Source organism: Pipistrellus hanaki (assembly GCF_964339955.1).
Source record: "Pipistrellus hanaki genome assembly, chromosome: 8".
NCBI lineage: Eukaryota > Metazoa > Chordata > Mammalia > Chiroptera > Vespertilionidae > Pipistrellus > Pipistrellus hanaki.
This window is the reverse complement of record NC_140510.1, coordinates 77,235,766-77,261,401: the sequence shown is the minus strand read 5'-3', so window position 1 is coordinate 77,261,401 and position 25,636 is coordinate 77,235,766. Positions and strand designations below refer to the sequence as shown.

The 25,636-nt window shown below is 37.2% G+C and overlaps 1 protein-coding gene and 1 long non-coding RNA gene across 2 annotated transcripts in view; one reads left to right on the top strand and one right to left on the bottom strand.

The window, feature by feature from the left end:
• Positions 1–59: 59 nt before the first annotated feature.
• NDUFS1 (NADH:ubiquinone oxidoreductase core subunit S1) lies at positions 60–25,636 on the top strand. The gene is made up of 19 exons (XM_084892191.1): positions 60–197; positions 3,292–3,356; positions 3,860–3,951; positions 6,129–6,236; positions 6,941–7,017; positions 7,410–7,491; positions 7,583–7,713; positions 8,376–8,561; positions 10,264–10,398; positions 10,995–11,109; positions 11,866–12,011; positions 12,344–12,472; positions 14,340–14,469; positions 17,122–17,282; positions 19,460–19,614; positions 21,412–21,587; positions 22,610–22,744; positions 22,845–22,917; positions 24,377–25,636. The coding sequence occupies exons 2-19, from the start codon at positions 3,296–3,298 to the stop codon at positions 24,466–24,468; spliced, it is 2,184 nt and encodes a 727-aa protein (XP_084748317.1). The 5' UTR covers positions 60–197; positions 3,292–3,295; the 3' UTR covers positions 24,469–25,636.
• The window catches only part of LOC311626593, a 29,280-nt gene continuing 25,181 nt past the window's right edge, over positions 21,538–25,636 (bottom strand). The window contains exon 3 of the long non-coding RNA XR_014795727.1: positions 21,538–21,645. This is a non-coding gene — a long non-coding RNA (uncharacterized lncRNA). The remainder of the gene's footprint in view (positions 21,646–25,636) is intronic.

Below are 25,636 nucleotides of genomic sequence, written 5' to 3'. Positions count from 1 at the left end.
GAAATTGCCGGAGCGGGCCTGAGCGGGGGGAGCCTGGCGAACCTGAGGTTTCTGGTCCCTCCTGGCTTCCCGTCCTCCGGGCCCGGCTGTCGGAGTTCGCCGAGGCCGCCATATTGAATAAGCTACCGGGCGTCTAAGGGGGTCCGGTGCCGGCGCAGACAGTCCAGCCGAGTGCCCTCGGCGGCTCCGGAGAGAAGGTGAGGCCGTGTGTGGGTGAGAAGGTGGAGGCGCCGGGGCCTCAGGAGTTTGTTTCTTGACAAAACGTTCCTTTGGCCCGGGAGACTCACTTTCCCCTTGTCCTTGACTGGGCGCCGCGTCCCACCCCGCCTCCCCGGGAGCCCGCGGGCCGGCAGGTGAGGTCTGCTGGCCGTGGAGTCCGGGCTGCTGGAGCCGGCGAGCAGGCGGCGGCCGTGGGAGCGCCGGCCCGCAGGCAGCTGGGGTGACCTTCCTCCGCAGCGGAGATGCAGGACGTGCCCCTGGCCGGGGAGCAGGGCGCCGTGCTCCCTAGAAGAGGACCGGTGTCCGGCGACCGAAGCCCGAAGACGGAGCCTTTCCTCCCGAATCTGCACCCCGCCGGTGCCTGGCGTGCACTATCGCTGTAGCAACCGTCCGCGCCTCCGATTGTCCCTTTGGGTTTAGTTTGTTCGTTTGCGTTTGGGTAGCACTTTTTCGGTCCGTTCGCTGGTGGGGAAACTGACGGAGGAGACTCCGAAAGTTATCCCAAGGTCGCCTGCGAGCGGCACAGCCGCCCCGTTAGCAAGTCCCTGGGCTCCGGCGCCTGTTCTGCAAGGCGGTGGGTCAGACCCAGCGCCGCTCCAGACAATGTAACGGGACCCGCTTCTGATGACGAAACGTCAGAGTCTGTTTTTGTTTAATGTTCTTTTCCCTCCCACCAAATGGTGTGTGCATCGTTGATTTGTGATTTTTGAATCTGTCATTACTCGGATTCAGCAAGTTGAGGTTTACCTCTACATCAGGTTTTCATAGGGCAGATGCTGCTCATTCTGGAAATTGGTGATTAGCCTATTGCAGTGTCTCCCAAAACTTCTCTCATGATGAGAATCACCTGGTGGAGTTGTTAAAACACAGATTCCTGAATCCCAACTAAGAAGTGCTAAACTAGGATTTTTGGGAACATATAGGTAAAATTGTATACTTAACTTAGAGCACTAGTTAAGTATACAATTTTACCTATATGTATTAGAGCACTAGTTAAGTATACAATTTTACCTATATGTATTAGAGCACTAGTTAAGTATACAATTTTACCTATATGTTCCCCAAAATTCTAGTTTAGCACCTCTTAGTTGGGATTCAGAAATCTGTAGTTTAACAACTCCACCAGGTGATTCTCATCACGAGAGAAGTTTGGGAAGCACTGGCCTATTGGATGGTTATTTAACCCCAGGGACCTGGTAGTAAGTCTCCAGAGAAAGGAAGTGACCGGAGGGCATTATTTCTTGTCCAGGAGCTTACAGTGCAGTAGGTACTGAAACCTGCCTTCGGCTAGGTGGAATAAAGATGTATATACGGTGTGTCTGCTGAGAGTGTGAGAAGGGGCACGAAAGGGCACTTTAAAACCGGCCTTAAGGGGCCAATACTGCCTGAACTCACTTCAGCTTGAACTGACATTTATTCGGCTCCAACGAATAGCACAGCCTAGGAAGTATGGGTTACTCATTTACCAAAAACCATACACTAGTAGGTGACAGACCTGCTGCCTGCAAATTCAGTATCACAGATTCAGAGTTGATAAGTTTTATGACTTATTTGAAAACTGATTTAATGAAATTCCCTATTGTATATCATCTGTAGCAAGTATATGAAACTTGATGCTTAACACGTAGGGTGTCCCAAAAAATGTGTACACGCTTTAACAGCAAATAGCTGTTAAATGTATCTTAATAAACTGCCTTTAAAATTATATTCAAAGTGTGTATACATTTTTTGGGACACTCTGTACATTATTTTCCACTCTCTTTACCTTGGAAATTCTTTATGTTGATATATTCTGAATGCACAATTTGCATTTTTGAAAATTCCAAGTGAAAAACTACAATTTGGATGCTTAGCCCATCTGTTCAAGTGAATGGACAAAAACCTCTAAAAGTTCAGCTAACTTTTCTGTTTACTCATACATGTCTTTAATTGTTGTTTAGGTAATGCACTTCTGTGTATTTCAGTAATTCAGCAAACCTTTCAGAGCAGGGTTTTTCAACGTCCAGCACTGTGGACACTTTGGATGACTCAGGGGGACTGTCTGGTGTTGTGCATTGTAGGATGTTTAGAGTACCCTGGCCTTGCCCCTAGATGCCTGTACCTTTCCCCCAGTTGTGACAACCATGTGTCCAGACATTGCCAAATGTTCTCTGGGAAGCAGAATTCTTCATGGTTGAGAACCAGTGTTTTAGACCTTACTGTGTCAGCCTTGGGGTTAGACATTGAAGATAAATTCATAATGCAGTAGGAGAAGAACAGATGATTGCAAATCTGTAAGTTAAATGTACTATTCAGCACAGCAAATGGCACTCTAGACACTTCAAAGGGTTGCGCTTGTGAGCTAGCTCAGAATATGTCAGGAGCATTTACAATATAATTGCTAAGAATATTAGAAGGCATATTGTTAGGACATGAACGTAGAAAGGTAGGCTTTACTTTACATAGACATTAATGATAAGCTCACTGTTGTTCTTTTTTTTTTTTTAATATATTTTATTGATTTTTTACAGGAAGAGAGAGAGAAAGAGAGAGAAAGAGAGAGAGAGAGAGAGGGATAGGGAGAGGGAGAGGCAGAAACATCAATGAGAGAGAAACATGGATCAGCTGCCTCCTGCACACCTCCTCCTGGGGATGTGCCCGCAACCGAGGTACATGCCCTTGACCGGAATCAAACCCGGGACCCTTCAGTCCGCAGGCTCATGCTCTTTCTACTGAGCCAAACCGGTTTCGGCAGCTCACTGTTATTTTTGAACTTTATTTTATTGTATAATAGTATTTTAAGTGTGATAATTTGTTAACAGTTAAAAACAACAAAACTTCCCTTTACATAGAATTAGAAGGCCCACATTTATATACCAGCTGCTGCTGCTTGGCTCCTTGATATGGTATAGGTCAGTAATCTCTTTGAGACTGAATATTCTCATCTATAGAATTTGAGGGAAAATACCAGGATTTGTCAATATTCAATGAAATAATGTATGTGGAATGTTTTAAAACCATAAAGTATTACCAAAAAGTTTGTAATTAGGATTCTTTCTACAATAATATAACTCTTCTTTGTTTCATTCTTAGCAACATGTTAAGGATACCTGTGAGAAGGGCCTTAGTAGGCCTTTCTAAGTCTTCTAAAGAATATGGTGAGTATTTTTTTTAATTTGCATTTGTTTGTCCTCGACTTTCTATTTTTATAAATCCATAGGTCTATGGAATGTTTATTGAAAGACCCTAAACTCTTAATTTGTTTGAAATAAAAATAGAAACAAATGACCCAAGTCAAGTAGGATAATTTGGGAATTATAACTTACCTTAAACAGTTTATAGAAGTCATCATGGAATATAAAGTAACTGGAACTGCCCATCAGTGCCACAAATGAAAAAAACAGTCATTCTGATTTTGAAAAGTGGTCTTTCCATGAACATATTTTTAGTAGTATTAAAAGTTTTAACTTAAATTGCTATTAAAAGTAGACAACTATATTCTGTGTGGTATTCAAGATTAAAAAGCTTTTTTGTAATTCAGTATTTTAAAAGTTTGAATCTAGAGAAATTTTAGGCTTTAGAGGTAATTAACCCATTATCCTCTGCTATAATGAATTCACTGTATTAATCTATTTTTCACTTCAATATTTTTAATGGTCAGTTCGAACAACTGCCACAGCAGCAAGCAACTTAATTGAAGTATTTGTTGACGGCCAACCTGTCATGGTGGAACCAGGAACTACTGTCCTGCAAGTAGGCATATTTCTAATTCTCTACTTTTGTGTATGTTCTGCTTTTTAGAAAAATACCAATTTATTTCTTTATACTGTTTATTTATCTCTAAATTTTTCAAGATTTCTTAATAAATACTCATAAAAGAACTATTGGTACATGAAAATAACTGATTTGAAATCTTCCAAAGTGAGCTGTCATTTATGTTTCTGATTTTCTTTTATTTAAATTTTATTTTATTGATTAAAGAGATAAACATAGGTTGGTTGCTCTATTTATTTATGCATTCATTGGTTGTCTCTTGTATGTGCCCTGACTGGGGATCAAACCTGAAACCTTGGCATATCAGATCGACACTAATTAACTGAGCTTCCCAGCCAGGGCTGTTTCTCACTTTCTTGGTGAACAATGGCAATTCTTTTGTTTCACTTCTGCCTTCTAAATAAATGCTCATTAAGAAATTTCAAGTTACTTAAAATTATTAGTTAATATGGGTAAGTTTGGGGGAAAAGTAACCTTTGTTTGTTGTGAGCCTGCTTGATGCTTTGACTTTCATGTAACCTTTCTATTTTCAGTATATTTCTAGGAGTATAACCTACAAAACAGGTAAGTGAAGGCAGTACATTCTTGAATATTTAGTTTCTCCGAATTTATCCAGAGTTAATCAATTATCCTCTGCAACTAAGAAAATTGTTCATGCAGAAGTGATTCATTGTTGTGTCAGCAAGTTATCACAGAGCCAAATGCTGTGTATTCATTTTAGCCACCATTTCTGGACTGTCTGCCAGGCACAGACATGTAAACAATAAATATATAACAAAAATATGTTCAAGGTACAGTGCAGAGTATTTTGGCAGGAATTGGGGGTGTAGAAAGAGATATTAGAAGCATCTCAGGTTATTTCTGAGAAGATTTGAGAGGATATAGACAAGGAAGATTCACGTAGTTTGGTATTGATGGAACATAAGGTATATGTAGAAGATGAGATAACAGGAAACCAAATTATTCTGTAGGGAAGGTCCAGTCATGAAATAAGATATAAGCCATGTTAAAGAGCTTGTGGTTTCACCCATCCAGAGTTTTTGTGGCTATTGAGCAATATGTCAGTGACAATAGGATGATGGCTTTGGAGAAAAACAAGACTGGACTGAGAGAGAAGGAAAGAGTATCTTGCATTAATGGAGCAGGAAATGAAAAGGCCTAAAATAGATGGTAGCGATGGGAATGAAAACAAGATGTTAGAATTAAAGGAGAGTGAAAGGTAAGATAGGCCTTTAGGGATGATGAAGAGCAGAGGAATTTTTGTGGATTATTTGTTGGCTTAATTTGGGGTGAATTAGTAGGGGACAGAAATAGGTTGAATTTTAATTCTTTGGAGCAGACACTTGCATAGATGCCTGTTTAAAGCGTGGAGAAGAGAGAACTCTGGGCTGCAGATGAACTATAGATGTCATCAAATAGAATGTGAGATAGTACAAAGGCTGTGATAATATCTCTTTTACTGCATGTAGCAAGTAGGAAGACTGCATTTTTCCTGATTAAGTAGTTAATACATTGGACATTGATGAGATTGCTTTAAAGTGAGGGTTTAAGCTGGAAGAACTAACTTTAGAGGAAATTTGAATATGCTTATTGTAGGCTCAGAGGAGGAGGAGTGCTAATTGGTAGATAGAACTAATCCCCCTTACTAGGCAAAGAGGAACTGGGAAGAGCTTCAGTCAAAGTAGGGGGGTGAGTCCTGGGTTGGCTATTTGGAGCCAAAGCTAGAACCAGATCATAGCCAGTGAGGCTGTGTGAAACGGAGTCTCTAATCTAGAGGAGGAGGTAAAGAAGATGTCCGCGTACGAAACCAGTGGGATAGAGTTTCAATGGGAGGGGTGAACAGTGGTTCAGAGTGGAAATGGGGAATCAAGCCTTGAGTCTGAGGATGCTTCATCTAGTTTCTTCCACGTAAAGTGTACACATGGCTGTGGATCCTTAAAGAGGCAGCTTCAGAGCAGATGGGTTGGAATCAGAGCAAAGGAAGGAAATCTCCTCAGGGATGAAGTAAGGATTAATGAAAACATAGATATTTATTTATAAATAGGACTAATAAGATAGGTAGGCGGATGGCCTCACCACCCCTCCCGTGTCTTAGGCACAGCTAGAATGAGATCAGATTATTCTAATGCAAAACTTCTTTACTTGTTGTCTTCTAGGCTTGTGAGAAGGTTGGCATGCAGATCCCTCGATTCTGTTACCATGAAAGGCTGTCAATTGCTGGAAACTGCAGGATGTGCCTTGTTGAAATTGAGAAAGCTCCTAAGGTACTTGTTACATAAAATTCCACTCCATGCTGTAGAAGGTAGAAAATTTTCAATCTTAGAGCAAACTGTATTTAGAATCACTGTTGTTATAGTGGAGAATCCAGCCCTGTTTTCTTCTATCTATAAATTTACTTTTTTGTGTGATTAGTTCTCTTCAAAAATGGAAACACATTGATGAAAGTGCTTTGTAAATACAAAGGCTATAAAATTCTAACAAATTTAGAAATTTAAGGTGACTTTTTATAGCTGACAATATTTCCAAATGGCTATATGACACACAACTAGAAACTAGGATGTGGAGTTGCTAAGCAGTACATCAGAAGTGCTTCTGTTGTGTCGTTTTCAGTAGAGAAAAGGGTAGCAGTGAAGAGGTTCACTTTGAGTTTAATTTCATTTAGGCTTCTGCAGTTTTAATTCAGTAATGCCTGCTAATAAAAAAAGCAGTTTTTTGATTATCTGTTTCAGACCCTCTTATAGAAAATTGCATTGGTAGAATAAAATTAAGATGTAGAATGTCTTATTTGTTTCTAAAAGAAATATAAAGTGTTAGATTATCATATTCTGAATATGAAAGTTAAAAAATTCAGTCTTCAAAAGTACTCTTTTTTGCTTGTTTTTCAAAAGTATAATTTAATGTTTTTATATGTCGGGTTACTTATAATTACAAACACAAATGCTTACAGTTGTTTCTATTGAAATTTCAGGTTGTAGCTGCTTGTGCCATGCCAGTAATGAAAGGTTGGAATATCTTGACAAACTCAGAGAAATCTAGGAAAGCCAGGTACTTATTGTTGCTTGGCTTAGTAACTTTTCCTAGAGCAGAAAATGATTGAACTGAGATTGTTGCAGAGAAATATTACTGTACTGGTCCTGATTTGCTTTGCATTTGTGTGTGTGTTTTTGTTTCAATTAATATAAATATTTTTTGAGGACTATTCAACTTTCGGTAATTTTGTGTTGTTATAAGTCATAATTTTTTAGATTCTCTAATGATACTTTATTCTAGGCTTCTATAAGCATTTTTTAGGTTGTGTTTAATACTACTTGGATAATGGTTACATTGACATTTCTGACTATAACTGTAAAATTAATACTATACGATAGCATACATCTGTGAAGGTTATTTAAATAGCATATGAAAACCATTTTATATATTGACAACTTTTCATACAGGGAAGGTGTGATGGAGTTCTTATTGGCAAATCACCCATTGGACTGCCCTATTTGTGATCAGGGAGGCGAATGTGATCTGCAGGTATGTGGGCTCACCTTGTAAATCTTTTTGGTTGTCTCAAGTTTTAATTTTATTAGCAGCATTAGATTAACTCTCTTGTAATCTATTTAAGGACCAGTCCATGATGTTTGGAAGTGATAGGAGCCGGTTTTTAGAGGGGAAACGTGCTGTGGAGGACAAGAATATTGGGCCGTTGGTAAAGACCATTATGACTAGATGTATACAGTGTACTCGCTGCATTAGGTAATTCGCCACCCCCCCCCCTTTTCTGGAATATCATTTGTATACTTATTTAATATTCATAAAATTTGGTGAAATAACATCACTTTCATTTGGTGGGAGAAGAGGAATGTTTTTAATGTTTTTTTTGCATCAGCAATAAAATAAATAAGTTGGTCACTTTTGGTTAATATCAATGTCAGTTGAATTAAAAAATAAAAATCCATAAGTATTAACTCTGTGATAATTTGCTGAGCTATATACATGTAATTTATGCAATTTTATGTATGTGTGCTATGCGTCAATTAAATGCAAACATTGAATTTTTATTTTTTAAAATATATATTTTTTACTCATTTCTGAGAGGAAGCGAGAGGTCAGAGGTAGAAACCTCAATGATGAGAGAATTATTGATCACTTGCCTTCTGCATGACCCCCAACTGGGGATCAAGCTTGCAACCCAAGCATGTGCCCTGACCAGGAACCGAACTGTGACCTCCTGGTTTACAGGTTGACAGTTGACCGTTGAGCCACATCAGTGGGGCTATTGAATTATTTTTTATCTATGGCGTATACTCACCTTTGAAAATATACTCACATCTTTTTTTAGTGCTTGAAAATCATTGTAAGAAAGGAGGTTAATTTTGCTGGATTTGACCACTTTATGGTATATTTTTATCTTGCAGGTTTGCAAGTGAGATTGCAGGAGTAGATGATTTGGGAACAACAGGCAGAGGAAATGATATGCAAGTTGGCACTTACATTGAAAAGATGTTTATGTCTGAGCTGTCTGGGAATATCATTGATATCTGCCCTGTAGGTGCCCTGACATCTAAGCCCTATGCCTTCACTGCCCGGCCTTGGGAAACAAGGTACTTACTGTATTTTTTGAATAATTTTTGCCCTTTGCTACTATTAAAATTTTTTCAAAGAATTTTCTTTCTGAGTCCTAAGTGCTTTGGTCTGCTAAATTATTTGTTTGCATTAAGTAAAATCCTAGTGTGTATATATATATATATATATTGATTTCAGAGAGAATGGGAGAGGGAGATAGAAATATCAGTGATGTGAGAGAATCATTGATTGATTGCCTCCAGCACACCCTACATTGGGGATCAAGCCCGCAACCCAGGCATATGCCCTGACTGGGAATCGAACCATGACCTCCTGGTTCATAGGTTGATGTTCAACCACTGAGCCATGACAACTGGGCAGATAAAATTCTTTTGCTCAAAAATAAGTAGTTATAGATTGGAGGATAGAATGAAACTGCAAGTTTAAAATTTATGGTCTGTTTTTATGGTATATTAAGTTCTTAACTATATGAATATATTGTACTTTCTTATGATTAGACATTTTGTTTCTATTTTTATAATTATAAATCTATGGTAAACATTCATAAATTTTCTTATATATCTCTGATTCTTCTGATTAAACCAAGAGGTGTAGTAGGTAATGCAACAAATTTGAATATTTTAAAGATATTAGAAACATATAATCAAATTCCTCTCTAATTTTAAACTTCCACCAGAATTTATGGGTTTCTTAAAATTCCTGATGTCAAACATTGTATTTAAATACGCAAAAGATTGGGGGTGGAGAACGGTACAAAACAGATGTTTAATTAGATATTTGCTCCCTTCTCCTCAGCCAATAAGGCATCCATACTCTGCCAGTAGATCTGTGTGTGGATACAGGAGCACACTCAAAGTTCAGGCTGTTTTCAAGTTGGCCCAACTGTGTTTTCCACTGGATGCTTTGAATCTCAGTGTTGTCTAGGAGTGTGAATAGCTTGGGGCCCTCTCTGGCCTCAGCTGCACATATATGCACAGCGTTTGCTAGGAGTGCTTGCCCCAACTGTGGCTACAGCCTCTAGTACCCTTGGCTCTCCTCAGCTCAAGGATCTCCATCATATCACTTCCCCGGGCAACTTTGCTCATTGCTCCAAATGGAGTGATTTGTTATCTGCAGGAAAGCTCCCATCTTCATAGCCTGTCTTCTCCTGGCTCAACTTCCAGTTCACAGTGGTGGGAGAAGGGCTCAGAGCTGCCCTAAGCCAGAATACCACTGATTGCCACTGTCTTATTCAAAGTTAAGCAGTTTTTCCAGGCATAAGAGTTTCTCATGAGCTTCCCTTTGGTAGTTTTCCAGAGTGTTGAATTGGTTGTTTTTGTTAATTTTGTTCAGTGTTATTTTTGTTGTGTTTTTTGGGGGGAGGGGGGCGGGAGGGAGAAGAAGGAATTGTCAAACTCCTTAACTAACCACGCCAGAAATCTCTCCCTTGTTTATTTTGATACTCGGATTATTTCAGATTTGCCCATTTAGAACCCTTCCAATTGGCTTCTATATCAGATAATAATTTTAAAAGCTTCATTTTTGCATTAGGAATTTATGTGATGTGTTCAAATATGAGGGTTTTAAAAAAAAAATTTTAAAGCATTTTCTCTGAGTTCCATTATTTTTAGAAATTCATAAAGGAATTACACAGTTTTTTGTTTGGGGTAAACCAGATAGCAGAAACTTTATTCTTATTCATAAAATCAACGAGGCAAATATATGTATTTATTTTCTCAGAAAGACAGAATCTATTGATGTAATGGATGCAGTTGGAAGTAATATTGTGGTAAGCACAAGAACTGGAGAGGTGATGAGAATTTTGCCAAGAATGCATGAGGACATTAATGAAGAGTGGATCTCTGATAAAACCAGGTATATGCTACACTGCTCTCCTTTTTTAAAAAAAACTATGTTTTATATAGTTGCAAATTAATTAATGACTATAAGACTATTGAATTCTGTACTATTAATATAGAGAATTGGACAAAACTAACATTAATAGTTTTAGATATGTCACTGGTTTTCATATTAACTTTGAGATATTTTTTTTTCTTTCTAAATGGAGAAATTGAAGTAGATGAAGATATGTCAGTTTGTTCATTGGAGAAAATAAGCAAAATATAAGAGTTTATGCAGCATAGTTTTTTGATGAAATATCTAGAGGCACTCAAGTTTTATAAATAAAAATGATTTAGCTTTTTCAGTTTATTTGTGTAATTTTAAGATTATTCAGGTAGCTAAAAATAAGTAATAATAATTCAAGCTTTATAGATGGTGTTTTGGTTTTTATCTGATGTTCATAAAATGTTTATTAGTTTATATCTAAAACAAACAAACAATTGCTTGTCAGGTGTTTATTAACTTACTTGATACTGAATTTAAATAATATTTTTTTTAGATTTTAAACTTGGAAATTATAGTTGCCTCTTTATCAAGATTCCACAAATGGTGTAATTTCTGTTATCTAGATTTGCCTATGATGGGCTAAAACGTCAAAGACTTACCGAGCCGATGGTCAGAAATGAAAGAGGGCTTTTAACCTATACCTCCTGGGAGGATGCACTCTCTCGTGTAGCCGGAATGGTAAAGCATTGAAATAGAATAAGTAGTACTTGTGATTTTTCAGTGACATCTTTATTTTTTCACTTCTTGCCCTTTACGAAGGTTATCTTTACCAAACATTTATTGAGAAATGTATGCCAGATGTAATGCTAGATGCAGGGATATAGAAATAACTAACACAGTCTTGGAGGGAAGGATACCTAATTAGGCAATTATCATATGCTGCTATGGGTAGTTGTGCAGGAAATCATATATGAAATATAAATGATAAGTGAGTGGTGCTTAACCAGGGCTAGCATATCAAGGATGCCGTCCTGGATAAGGTGACTCCTCAGGCAGAATTTAAGAATAATGAATACTAGTTTGCCAGAGCAAAAGTAGAGGGGATGCCTTTCAACATGAAGGGTTGAGGGAATGACAGGCACTTGAGAAAAAGTTGTATTTAACCATAACTCCTACTCTTCATCCTCTAGACCTCATTTTTTTAAGGCCCTTTTGTTCCTAATTTAAAACAAACAGCTTCCTTCCAAGTTGCTGCTATTAGGATTGGTCCCACATATACCTCTGCATCTCACTGTTAGATTAATCATTGGTATGAAATTTTATTAGAAGTTTGTTGCTTTTTTTCCTACTTGAAAATGATTATTTTTTTAATTTTATTTTTCAGTTACAATTGGAAATTGTATGTGTGCAATGATTATTTTGTTTTCTGAACTGTTCATTGTGGTCTTCGCTGAATGAAAACTTCTTAGTGATACCTTTTGCATTCATTTCCAGTTGCAGACTTTTCAAGGCAAAGATGTAGCAGCAATTGCAGGTGGCTTGGTGGATGCTGAAGCCCTGGTAGCTCTCAAAGATCTGCTTAATAGAGTGGACTCTGACACCCTGTGCACTGAAGAGGTCTTCCCCACGGCAGGAGCTGGGTGAGAATTATGAACTAGGATTTAGGTTTCCTTCCTTCCTGCCTCCCCCCACCCAACACATCTAGAGTACTGGTATCTATGGCTGAAATGTGACAACTTGGCTCCTCTAACATGCCCGCTAATTGATTTTCACATATAGATCAGCATTAAATCAGGAGCTATTGCAGAATCCAATTATAAATAAGTTTCTGAAACTTTGATGTAATTTAGGAATACTTCATATAAATGTTTTGTCTGGGATTGCCATAGGTTTGTTGACATGAAGATATTTGTAGATTGTCAGTGTATATTAGCTTTAAAGTAAACTTGTATTTTTAATTTTGTATTTCTAGCACAGATTTGCGTTCCAATTATCTTCTTAATACTACAATTGCTGGTGTGGAAGAGGCAGATGTTGTCCTTCTGGTTGGTACAAATCCACGTTTTGAGGCACCACTATTTAATGCTAGAATTCGAAAGAGGTTAGTAATAGTATTCAGGTTTTAAATATATTTATGTGATAATTTGTTTTATATATGAAAACTTATTACGTTAGCTGATTTCTAAGTGTTAGAGTAAAACTTTAAAATACTATTGGAGGACAGTTTCTAACAGGTCTATCCCCCTCTCCTCCTAATGATCTTTTATTTTTAAACTAGAGTGCACGAAATTTGTAAATGGTGGGGGGGGTCCCCTCAGCCCAGTCTGCACCCTCTCCAATTTGGTACCCCTCGGGGGATGTCCGATTGCCGGACATCCCTCTCAGCAATCAGACATCCCTCTCAAAATCCTGGACCACTGGCTCCTAATCGCTCACCTATCCTCTCCGCTGGCCTGGTCGCCCCCAACTGACCTGTGCGGGGGGGGCCCCCCTCCCCCCGCTGGCCTGGTTGCCCCATGCAGCCTACTTCTTCAGTCATTTGGTCGTCCCTCACTAACCACCCCCCCTGCAGGCCTAATTGTAGGCAGCCATCTTGTAAGGGTGTGAGGGTTAATATGCATGTTACCTCTTTATTATATAGGATAATTCAAGATGCTTGAAATGATCTTTGTATGCACTCTATTTTGTAATACTGTTCACCCAGATTAACCAATGTTAACATTTTGTCATATTTGTTTTATTATTCTTATTCCATGTAGATATGTGTGAATGTAATTTTCTGAATTATTTGAAAGTAAATTTTAAACATGATGTCCTTTTATTCCTAAATACTTCTATGTGGGTCTCCTAAGAACAAGGGACATTCTTTTAAATAATCAAGTATTTGATTTGATGCAATATTATTGCATCAAATCAAATACTTGATTTAGTATTGATGCAATATTATTTAGTATTGATGCAATATTATTTATTCCACAGTTTATGTCTAGATTTTACCAATTTTCCCATAATTGTTTGAGTAATTTTTTTCCTGCCAGAATCTAGTCTGGAGTCACACATTGTAATTAGTGTTATGATTCCTCAGTCCCTTTTGGGGGCATTTTTTTTTTTTAAGAGCACAGGGCAATTATTTTGTAGAATGCCTCTCCATCTTTTTGTATCTTAGAGACCTATGGATAGGTCAGTCATATAATTTATTGTCTAAACCGGGACACTGTTGAGAGTGAAATAGGGAGGTGTTAATTACTCCAGGATAACAAGTAACAGCCAGCACTGTCTCAGACAAATCAAAACATGTGCTCACTGCATTTATAACTCTTTTTGAGGAACTGGATCCATACTTTCATGTCAGAGAGAGTAAATATGAATGAGGTAGTTGTTTTCATGAAATACATATATGATGTATATATTCCTCACTCGAGGATATGTTTATTGATTTTTAGAGAAAAGGTGGGGGGGGGAGAGAGAGAGAGAGAGAAATAGTGGTGTGAGAGAGAAACATTGATTGGTTGCCTCCCATATGTGTCCCAATGGGATCAAACCTGCCACCTAGTTATATTCCCTGACTGGGAATTGAACATGCAACCTTTTAGGTGTACCAGATGATGCCACCCAACAGGGCTTTGATGAACTATATTTAAATGGCTTTAGTGGATAATTAGGAGATAATTCTGTTGTGTAAATATGGCAAATATACAGATCATTTATTCTAAAATTTGTTTTTATTTATAGCTTGTTTATACAGTTAGCATTCTTACACAGAAAATTAATCAATTGAATACCTTAGTGTGTGTTTTTGTAACACTTTATTTTGAAAGGTACACAGTAAATTATATCTGTTAAGTAAATATTCTGCTAATGTTTTTGTGCTTTTAACATTTTGTAACTTAAATAACATGTAACACTAGCATTAATGAGACCAATAGCTCAGTAATTTCGCTCTGAAAACGTTGCTGTTTTTATTTCAGCTGGCTTCATAATGACTTAAAAGTGGCCCTTATAGGCAGCCAAGTGGATCTCACTTACAGATATGACCATCTGGGAGATTCTCCCCAAATTCTTCAAAACATTGCTTCGGGTTCTCATCCATTCAGCCAGGTACTCTCATGTATCTACACTTACTGATTTTTAAGTATTGTTAAAATTTCTTGCTTTTGTAATGTTATGTGATTACTGTTAAAAATTACAGCAGTATAGGCCAGGCCCGGAACAGCTGGGTCGGGTGCGGCCAGGCCCGGAGCAGCAGCTGCCAGGCTGGGAGCGGCCAGGCCCGGAGCAGCGGCTCCCAGGCTGGGAGCGGCCAGGCCCGGAGCAGCAGCTGCCAGGCTGGGAGCGGCCAGGCCCGGAGCGGCCGGGCCCGAAGCAGCCGGGCCCAGAGCAGCCGGGTCGGGTGCGGCCAGGCCCGGAGCAGCAGCAGCCAAGTCCAGAGCAACTAGGTCGGGAGCGGCAGTGACCAGACCCGGAGCAGCTGGTTGTGGAACGAACCAGAGCAACAGAGGCCAGGCCTGGAGCAGCCAGGCCCGGAACAGCTCGCTCCTTGCCTGCCTCCGCCCCACGGCTGCCTCTCAGACATGGCTGGAAACTTTTGTGGGAACTTGAGGGTCTGCTGAATCAAGTGATGAAGGCTTAGATCTGGATGTGTTGAGTAGTATAGGGCTGGGGTGTTGATCTGTGAGTGCCTTGGGTGGGGCCTGGATGAGGCTGGTTGACCTATTTGGAATGTCTTTTGTGTGAAATGTATCATTGGGCATGTGGAGGTATTATTGATATGAGAAAATGCTAAGTAACTGAAAAAAAAAAAAATTACAGCAGTATAGACAAGATCAGGGAAGTAAAACATTTAAAATCCTACCGCCCCAAACAAATATTGATAATACATTATAATCATCTCTCTGTTCATATATAGAGCAAGATAGATGAATCATCTCTCTGTTCATATATAGGCAGACAACAATGAAGTGATATCATACGTGCTGTTTTTATTTACCAGAGTTTAATTTTATTTGAAATTATCAGAAAAGACTTTGAAGTGAAACTGAAAGGATTAAACCTTAACCTTCATTGAAGTTCTTATTCTTTCTTTGTTTTAATTTTTACCCGTAGATCTCTTTCATTGATCTTTAGAGAGAGAAAATGGAAAGGAAAGAGGGGAGGGGAGAGAGAGAAACATCCATGTAAGAGAGGTACATTGACTGGTTGCCTCACACATGCTCCCTGACTGGAGGTATGTGCCCTTGACTGGGAATCAAACCCATGATTCACAGGTCTGGTCAAGGGCACCTACTGGGGTTGTGGGCTCGACCCCCAGTAGGGGTTGTGCAGGAGGCAGCCAATCAATTATTCTCTCTTGTTATTGATGTTTCTATCTCTTTCTCCCTCTCCCTTCTTCTTTGAAATAATGTGTGTGTGTGTGTGTGTGTGTGTGTGTGTATAATTTTTTTTTTTTTTTTTTTTTTTTTTTTAAAGAAACATCAAGGATGAGCTGCCTCTGCATGCCCCTTACTGGAGATCAAGCCTGCCACACTGGCTGGGCAATTCTATCTTCTTTATCAAGAACACTTAACCATGCAGATATTGGATCTTTTTTTCTATCTTTTCTGCCATTTTTTCCTTCGTTCTTTTTCAGTTTGTTTTATATAATTTTTATAGCCTTTCTTGTTCCTGTATTTACAGTCATGTTTTATTTTGTTCTTTATTGTTTCTGGATTGTTGTTCATATCTAATTTCCCCTCCAGTTCTCTCCTTAGTTCTGATTACGAAAATCTCTTATTGTATTATACCCTCTATTATGTTACTTATCTGAACTCTTTTTTTTATTTTTATTTTTTATTTTTATGTCTTGACTGATTTTGGGAGGAAGAGGGTAGAAAAAGGGGGAGGAAAAGATAGAAACATTGATGAGAGAGAAACATCAACATTGATTGCCTGCTTTCTGCATGCTCTCTGCTGAGAATTGAATCAGAAACCAGGGCATGTACCCTGACTGAGAATGGAACCAGTGACCTCTTGGTGCATGTGTCAATTAATGCTCAACCACTGAGCCATACTGAAATCTTTTTTTTTTTTAAGTGTGTTAAAAGTGTGGTTTTTTTTTTTGTTTGAGGCTATTGAAACTTTATCTGAACTCTTCACATTTCCTTGGGAAAATTCTCTTGCCATGAATATCCTTCTCTTTGTAGTACCTAGGCATGATTCTCATGCAGATTGTTTGATTAGGGCTAGCTGTCTGTTGAAGAATGATACAGAGGTTGGGCAGGAGAGTGAGCTATTTAATTCACAGCTTTACTTCTAATTTTTTCATCTTCTACCAAATGTGTAGTTTCCTTTCCTCTTGGGTTTCCCCTTAGTCTTTGGCATTCAGGAAGTTGCTATGTTTGAAAGCAAACTGCATTGGGATCTATCAGTCATTGCTTTCCCTACCGCCTCCTCTCTGTTTGGGTCCTAGAGAGTAGATAGAAGACAGTAGACATGGTACCTGTTACACAGAACCATCTGACTCTCAATAGAGAACGTTCCCCAGTTCTTCTCACTCATAGCCTTCCTGACCAAAGATGGTTTGGCTTGGATTTTGATTCCTCATGCTTACTTTTAGAAAATCAGTTTTATCTCATGTAGGTAATGTGATTAATTATGGCTATATATATGTCTATATGTTGACTGACTAAACTTGGGGACAACATATTATAGATTCAAATTTGGTTGTTTAGTTTTCATGTGTTTTTAATAAAAGTTAAAAAAATTTTTTCGTAGGTCCTAAAGGAAGCTAAAAAACCTATGGTGGTTTTAGGTAGTTCTGCGCTCCAAAGAAATGATGGGGCAGCAATTCTTGCAGCTGTTTCCAGCATTGCTCAAAAGATTCGGATGAGCAGTGGTGTTGCCGGTGATTGGAAAGTTATGAATATCCTTCATAGGTATGTTGAGTATTGTTTTACATACTATAAAATTCGAGTAATTTTGTGTATAAATGGATTACATTGTCACATTTACATTTACAAACAAATTAATATTTAACAACATTTTCTCAGCTGGTATGATATAGAAACCTTTACTTTCTTTGTGAGAAAAACCCAAGATAATAAAAAATATTTAAAAATAACCAAAATTGCAGTAAGTGCTGAGAAAATCTTGAAAATCTGAATCAGTATAACTTGTTTCAAAAATTGCAACATCTCTGATTAAATGATGAAAATGTAAGCTAACGAGAATATATCTGAAATTTTAAAAAATATATATATTTTATTGATTTTTTACAGAGAGGAAGAGAGAGGGAAAGAGTTAAAAACATCTATGAGAGAGAAATATCAATCAGCTACCTCCTACACACCCTCTACTGGGGATGTACCTGCAACCAAGGTACATGCCCTTGACCAGAATCGAACCTGGACCCTTCTGTCCACAGGCCGATGCTCTATCCACTGAACCAAACCAGTCAGGGTTATATGAAGTTTTTTGGTGACTATATTAATCAAGTTTAAGAAAGTCTGAAAGAGAAGAAAGTGTATGAAATAAAAATTATCTTTATTCCACTATCTGTAGATAATTACTATTGCTATTTAATGTACTCTTATCTGGTCTTTTATTTCCCTGTAAAATAGTATAGTCAAAATCATACTGTGCATACAATTTTGTGTCCTGACTTTGGTCGATTTTTATTACCAAATAAAAATTTCTTCTTGGTATTAGAAATAATTTTTAAAAAAAGTATATATTTCTTTATTGATTTCAGAGAGGAAAAGAGAGGGAGAGAGAGATAGAAACATCAATGATTAGAGAGAATAATTGGCTGCCTCTTGCACATTCCACCCTGGGGTTTGAACTCACACCTGGGCATGTGTCCTGATCAGGAATTGAACTGTAACCTCCTGGTTCATAAGTCAACATACAACCACTGAGCCATGCCGGCTGGGCACCACTTTCATTTTTAAGATAGGTTTGGCTATTCTGGGTCTTTTGTATTCCATATGAATTTTAGGATCAGCTATTCAGTTTCTGCAAAGGACTCAACTATGGGTTTTTTTTTGGTTTTTTTTTTTAATCTTCACCAGAGGATGTGTTTCCATAGATTGGAGAGAGAGAAGAATGGAGAGGGAGAAAGAGAAACATCAATGTAAGAGAGAAACATCTATTTTCTTTCTTTTTTTTTAATATGTATTTTATTGATCCTTTACAGAGAGGAAGGGAGAGGGATAAAGAGCTAGAAACATCGATGAAAGAGAAATATTGATAAGCTGCCTCCTGCACACCCCCCACTGGGGACGTGCCCGCAACCAAAGTATATGCCCTTGACTGGAATCGAACCTGGGACCCTTCAGTCCATAGGCCAACTCTCTATCCACTGGAGCCAAACCGGTTTTGGGACATCTATCTTTAAAAGATTATTTTCTAGTAAGAATAATATATTCACAGGAAAAAATTCCATACAGACATACATCACTGTGTTCATTATAATTTTCTCTGAATTACAGTTTTATGAGTGTGTTTAAATTTATCCCTTTTGGCTTTCAAAATCACCTATTTTTCTTTAATTTACTGTGTTTGGCTTATGTGTTTTGTGACTTAACTGTATGGAATAAGAATCAACTTAAAATAATTGCAATTGGCAGAAAGCTTCCAAAATTATTTCATTAAATATTAGCTAATGAAGAAACACAGTGTCCCTAGACATCTTGTTTGTTTTTTGCCATTTTCAAAAGTAAAAGACTATTATTTCTGCTTTTGACATCTGTTTTAAATGGATAAAAAATATGAGGGGTGGTTTTTGACAGCATGAATAGAAAATAAATTAGGTATCACATTAAAAAAAATTTTTTTTAATCCTGAGGACATTTTCATTGATTTTTCAGAGAGAGGAACGGGGAGGAGAGAGTGCAAAGCATCAGTGTGAGAAAGAAATATCGATCAGTTGTCTTCTGTTAATGCCCTGACTAGCTAAGGATAGAAAGGGCAACCTAGGAATAGAACCCTTGACCTTTGACCTTTTGGTGTATGGAACAATGCTCCTACCAATTGAGCCACACCAGCCAACGGTCATTTAATTTTTTTTTATCGTGAAACATGGTACTTATGCTAAAATTCCCTAATTCTACAGGATTGCCAGCCAAGTAGCTGCTTTAGACCTGGGCTATAAGCCTGGGGTGGAAGCAATTCGAAAGAACCCTCCCAAAGTGTTGTTCCTCCTGGGAGCAGATGGAGGCTGTATCACCCGACAGGATTTGCCAAAGGATTGTTTCATTATTTATCAAGGTAAGTAGCATCTGTGACACCAGAAACGGAAGAGAATAGTACACTGTGTATATTAGAAACTGGATGGCAATATAGTCCACACACACCCTCCCAATATTTTTAAAGCCAAGTTATAGGTTTTATTTGTTATGTAGTTGATATTGCTATTAAGATTTATTACTTAATATGATTTAATAACAGAATTAAACCTAAATGCTTCTAGTAACAGGAATGGTTAAATTATGGTTTATTTATACAGTAATATACTGTATAATATTAAAAATCAGCTTTTCAAAGAAACTGTAAAAAAGTTAAAAATCATGAGTTCTCCGTTACAGGAGTTTAATGCATCATATTTAATAGTGCTCCTTGGGCTTTTTATATTTGACTCATTTTCTTGAACTCTCACTCATTATAAATGAAATAAGTTTCCCTGGAATAAATGGAAGTCTAGAGTTTTTTGGATATTTTACAGAGAAAAGTATTACATAATTTTCCACATAAACATCATAAATTTACAATAGGCTTTTCCTGGAGCTAGTTTGTATCTTTAGATAGAGTTAAACCAAAATGCATAAACTCAAAATCTAGTCCTATCCAGAGATAATTATTGATGGTGGTTTGTTGTTATTTATTAAGTAATTTATTTTTAATTTTTATTATTTTGAGAGAAAGAGATTTGCTATTCTACTTATTTATACATTCAGGATTAAACCCACAACCTTGGCATAAGGCATTGATGCTCTAACCAGCTGAGCTACCCAACTAGGGTGATGATGGTTTTGATGTGCATGCTTCGTACATTTTCCTATGCATATATAAGCATGTACACAAATGAGATCAAAGTTTATATGTTGTGTTATAACCATTCATTGAATTTCATTTTTCCCCCAAAAAAGTTTCGTTAAACTATTAGTGATTCAGTATACTATTTTCTATAATTTTCTGTATATACCCTTTTTAGTATTATTACTGTCTTATTTTTTTAAAGGTATTATTGTGTGTGTGTGTGTGTGTGTGTGTGTGTGTGTGTGTGTGTGTTTAATGTATTTTTATTGATTTCAGAGAGGAAGGGAGAGGGAAAGATAGAAACATCAATGATGAGAGAGAATCATTGATTGGCTGCCTCTTGCACGCCCCCTACTGGGTGGGGATCAAGCCTGCAATCCAGGCATATGTTCTTGATCGGAATCAAACCCGTGACCCTTCAGTTCGCAGGCCAAGGCGCTATCCACTCAGCCAAGCTGACTAGGGCACTGTCTTATTCTTATCTGAGCATTTTCACTTTATAATCATCAAGAGAAATAATATACCTAGTTGCCACTATATACGTGTATGAGGTACATATTTGTGTATTTGTAAACAATCTAGGAAGATACATATCAAATACTTTAACACTAATTTTCTTTGGGAAGGGAGTTAAATTGTGGGTAAGGTTGGTTTTAATCTTTATTCCAGTATTTTTTTTAATATATTTTATTAATTTTTTTACAGAAAGGAAAAGAGAGGAATAGAGAGTTAAAAACATCGATGAGAGAGAATCATTAATCAGCTGCCTCTTGCACACCCCCCACTGGGGATGTGCCCGCAACCAAAGTACATGCCCTTGACTGGAATCGAACCCGGGACCTTTTAGTCTGCAAGCCGATGCTCTATTTACTGAGCCAAACCGGTTTCGGCTATTCCAGTATTTCAGTATTGTATTGTTTTAATTTTGGAAACACTTTCATAATTTTAAAACTGTTTACTATGTTCACATAATAGTACCTAATCAGTTTTTTACTAAAATGTTGTTTGCCATTTTCTGTCTTTTCACAGGACATCATGGTGATGTTGGAGCTCCAATAGCTGATGTTATTCTCCCAGGAGCAGCTTACACAGAGAAGTCTGCTACTTATGTGAATACCGAGGGCCGAGCTCAGCAGACTAAAGTAGCAGTGACACCTCCTGGCTTGGCGAGAGAAGACTGGAAAATCTTAAGAGCCCTCTCGGAGGTATTTATTCTTGGTTGCTTGACATGTTAGCTTGTCAGAATGGTTTTCAAAGTCAAGTCTGTAATGCAGAGAAGATTTGAATTATCTCTATAGGGAAAATGTGTTTAAACAATGGATATTTGAGATTGGTATTTTAACTTTTTACTGTAAAAAGAATCATCATGAGATTTAAAATATTGTACAATTGTTTATAAGCTATATATGATCAATAACAAAAGCAGTCACATTTAGCATAGCATTATCTCTTTAGTCATTTATTTCATAATCAGTCTATTTTCTAAAGACAAATTACTAATGTACTGACACCTATTTATGAATTACCAGAATTTTTACAGTTGTGTTCCCCTCTTACCCCCTTGCTTAATATACACACTAATGGACACCAGTAGATTTTTCAGTAGTACTATATTATTTCACCATAGTTGCAATTACAGATAGGGATGAGCAAAAGCAGGTTTATAGTTGTGAGTATGTGCAACACAGCGGTTATTCTTATACTAGAGGCCAGATGCACAAAATTCATGCACAGATAGGATCCCTAGACCTGGCTGGCCAGGGCTTGCCTTCGTTCCGTGCTGCCCCCTGGTGGTCACATCATGGTAAGCGTTCGAACTCCCAAGGGGACACTTTGCATATTAGCCTTTTATATATAGAGATTTATTTATTCACTAGAGGCCCAGCACCCAAAATCGTGCAAGACCCAGACCTGCCACGCCGGTGGGACCACAGACCTGCCATGCATGAGTACGGTAGCTCACCACAAGCCCCTCTCCGCCGCCTCAAGTGGCTTGTGGGCCGGGGGGGAGGGGGAGAGACCAAGAGGTGCCCTATGCATCTCCTGGTGACTGGTCATTTTGGCGTTTCAGCGTTATAGCCACTGGCCTTTTATAATAGAGATTATTGTGTTATTTTCCATATAAACAATTGTGACCCTACTTTTGCTCATCCATGTACTATTCAATATTTGAAAATTTTTAAGTATTAAAGCTTTATGTCAAATTTTGGGTCCTGATATGTTATAGATTGCAGGCATAACTCTTCCATATGATACTCTGGATCAAGTAAGGAACAGATTGGAAGAAGTCTCTCCTAATCTTGTTCGATATGATGATGTTGAAGGAGCTAATTATTTCCAGCAAGCAAGTGAGCTCTCCAAGGTAAAAACTTATCTGTATGCAGTTTTCATAACAGTGTATCCTTTAGGGAGCAGTAGTTATTTTTTAATACTATTGTTGATCTCTTTCTCCTCTTTTGCAGCTAGTGAACCAGCAACTACTTGCTGATCCTCTTGTTCCACCTCAGCTAACAATAAAAGACTTCTATATGACAGGTATGTAATTGTCAACATGACTGGCAAGTGTCAAATGTGGTAAGGAATAATTCAACATTGTGATTATAACCTGTTAGTATTTAATATTTTTAATTTTTAAAGATTTTAAAATATCAGAACTAGTATAATTCATATTTTCTAATTTTATTGTAATTCCCTTTTTTGAAATATAAGGAGAGTTTGAAAATGCAGGAAAAGTTAACATTTTAAATATAAAATTTTACTGTTGTATTTAAAATCACTGTGTAGCAATTTAGGGAGAATTTTTCTGTGAAAGTTTTCCTGAGAATTACAGTAGAAAAATCAAAATACTTCAGTGGTGAAACGTGTTAAATGGTGCTTCTAATGGAAGGGGTTAGGAATGTTTATAAGGAATGCAGAATAATTGAAACTTGTTTACTGCACATCTTACGACACTTAATGTAACATTAGGTTAAGAGGTACTTCATAGATGATTTATATATATTTTTTATATCTAAAAGCAGGTATGAGTATATTTTAATTTTTTTGATACAACTTATGTCTAAGATTATTTTTAATAGGATGTTTAGTTATGTTATAAAAGTTGTATTCATTGTAGAATATATGCCTAAGCTAAAAATACCAAGAAAATCACTATGACCCCACTACTCAGAAATAACTATATTTTTTAACATTTTGGCCAATCACTCGGATATATACATACATTATTTACTTATTTTTAATTTTTTTTAAATATGTTTTATTGATTTTTTACAGAGAGGAAGAGAGAGGGATAGAAGTTAGAAATATTGGTGAGAGAGAAACATCAACCAGTTGCCTCCTGCACACCTCCTACTGGGGATGTGCCCCCAACCAAGGTACGTGCCCTTGACTAGGATAGAACCTGGGACCTTTCAGTCCATAGGCCGATACTCTATCCATGAGCCAAACTAGTTAGAGCCATATATTATTTATTTTAACAAAAACATTATTCAGTTCTTGTTTGTTTGCTTTTTTAAAAAAAAAATTCTTTATTGATTAAGGTATCACATATTTGTCCTCAACCCCCCTTTCTAATCTGTTTGCTTTTTATAGCTGTTGAAATGTAATTTATATGCCATGAAATTTTCCAATAAAGTGTTCAATTGAATGCATTTTAATATACATTGTTGTGTGAACTTTTTTTCACTTACAGTATATATTTTACATATTTTTCCAGAGTCTTTAATGCTTTTCTATAACATGTTTAATAGTTGCATACTGGCACATTGTTTGGCTGTATAGAATTATTTAATTATACCTAGGAATATTTATTAAAAGCATTTAGCTAATAAGGGGCTTATCCTCTGAATTTGTTGATTGATCTCACAAAATTTACACATAGTTGCATAATTTTATCTAGCCTTTTTTTTGTTCCTGAAAATGTGAAACAGAGTTTTACTATGTGCTTTCTTAAAAGTTGTATTATCAAAATTCAACTTCTCTTAATATCTTTCAGATTCAATTAGCAGAGCCTCACAGACAATGGCCAAATGTGTAAAAGCTGTCACAGAGGGTGCCCAGGCAGTAGAGGAACCATCCATATGCTGAAACATCTACCAGTTTTGCTACAGATACTTAATGGACAGTTATGTTGGAGTGATCTCTCAAAGGTTTATCTCTTTAAAAATAATCTGAATGATGTAATATTTAAGGTTCTATCATGCTTATTTGAAAACAATATTGCAATCATCAGAGAACTTTGAGCTTCCAAGAATGTTTATGTATTGTGTGTAAACATTAGTTTAATAAACATGTACACAGACTCTTTTTCATGTAAAAGCATTGATATTGATAGACTTTCTGACTAATACAAAGAAAATCCTTAAAATATGAATTTTTGTTCATCTTTTTAGGTCATTTATGTTTGTAAATATGAAAAAGAAGGACCCCTGTTTAATTTGTTTTAAATCACCTAAGAATATTTTTTCCATTTATTTTTAGAGAGAGAGAACGAGTGAGGGAGGAAGGGAGAGAGGAAGAAATATTGATGTAAGAGAGACACATTGATGGCCTCTGCACCAGCCCCAACTGGGGCCAGAATGGAACTTTCAACCCAGGTTTGTGCCCTTGACTGAGAATCAAACCCGTAACTTGTCAGTGCGTAGGCTGACACTCTAAGCTACACTGGCCAGGGCAGGACCCTTTTTTTTAATTGTTAAAATAAAGCTTTAAGCTTTCTGTCAGGGTGAGTACATAGAAAAAATACATAATCATATACTGTATGTATCCTGGAAAATTATAATAATGGTAGCTAATGATTAATCAACATTTTATATGTGTTAAGTAACCACTAAGCTTGCATGTATTATCTTGTCCTTGCTCTGACTCTATGAGGTAGTATGATCTCATTTTGCAGGTGAAGAAATTGAAGCCTAGGTATATTAGGTAGCTTGCTCAAAGCCACAGCAAAAAAAGTCAGACTCAGTCTCTGACTCCAAAATGTATTGTTCTTAACTGCTACACATAATTCCCTGTCATTGATGCATATTCTAAGAATTGGTATTGAGGAGCTTAATGGGTAACACATTTTTCTGTATTCTCTTAAACCTGTTATGTGACATTTTTCTTTGAATAATAGATTATATGTACATACATTGACTGGGAATGAGGGAGGTCTTGAGATCTATAATGTGGGTCCTCATTGATGTTTCATATTCACTATATTAGTATCATGTATAGTATTAAGTCAAATAAACTTCCAGTAATAGAAAACAAA

What these genes read in the sequence shown, in the direction of transcription:
- NDUFS1 (XM_084892191.1), top strand. Translation starts at nt 3,296, where the DNA reads ATGTTAAGGATACCTGTGAGAAGGGCCTTAGTAGGCCTTTCTAAGTCT. An exon ending in CAGTGTACTCGCTGCATTAG is followed by an intron (nt 7,714 to 8,375) that starts GTAATTCGCCAC and finishes TTTATCTTGCAG; the next exon opens with GTTTGCAAGTGAGATTGCAG. An exon ending in TTCCCCACGGCAGGAGCTGG is followed by an intron (nt 12,012 to 12,343) that starts GTGAGAATTATG and finishes TTGTATTTCTAG; the next exon opens with CACAGATTTGCGTTCCAATT.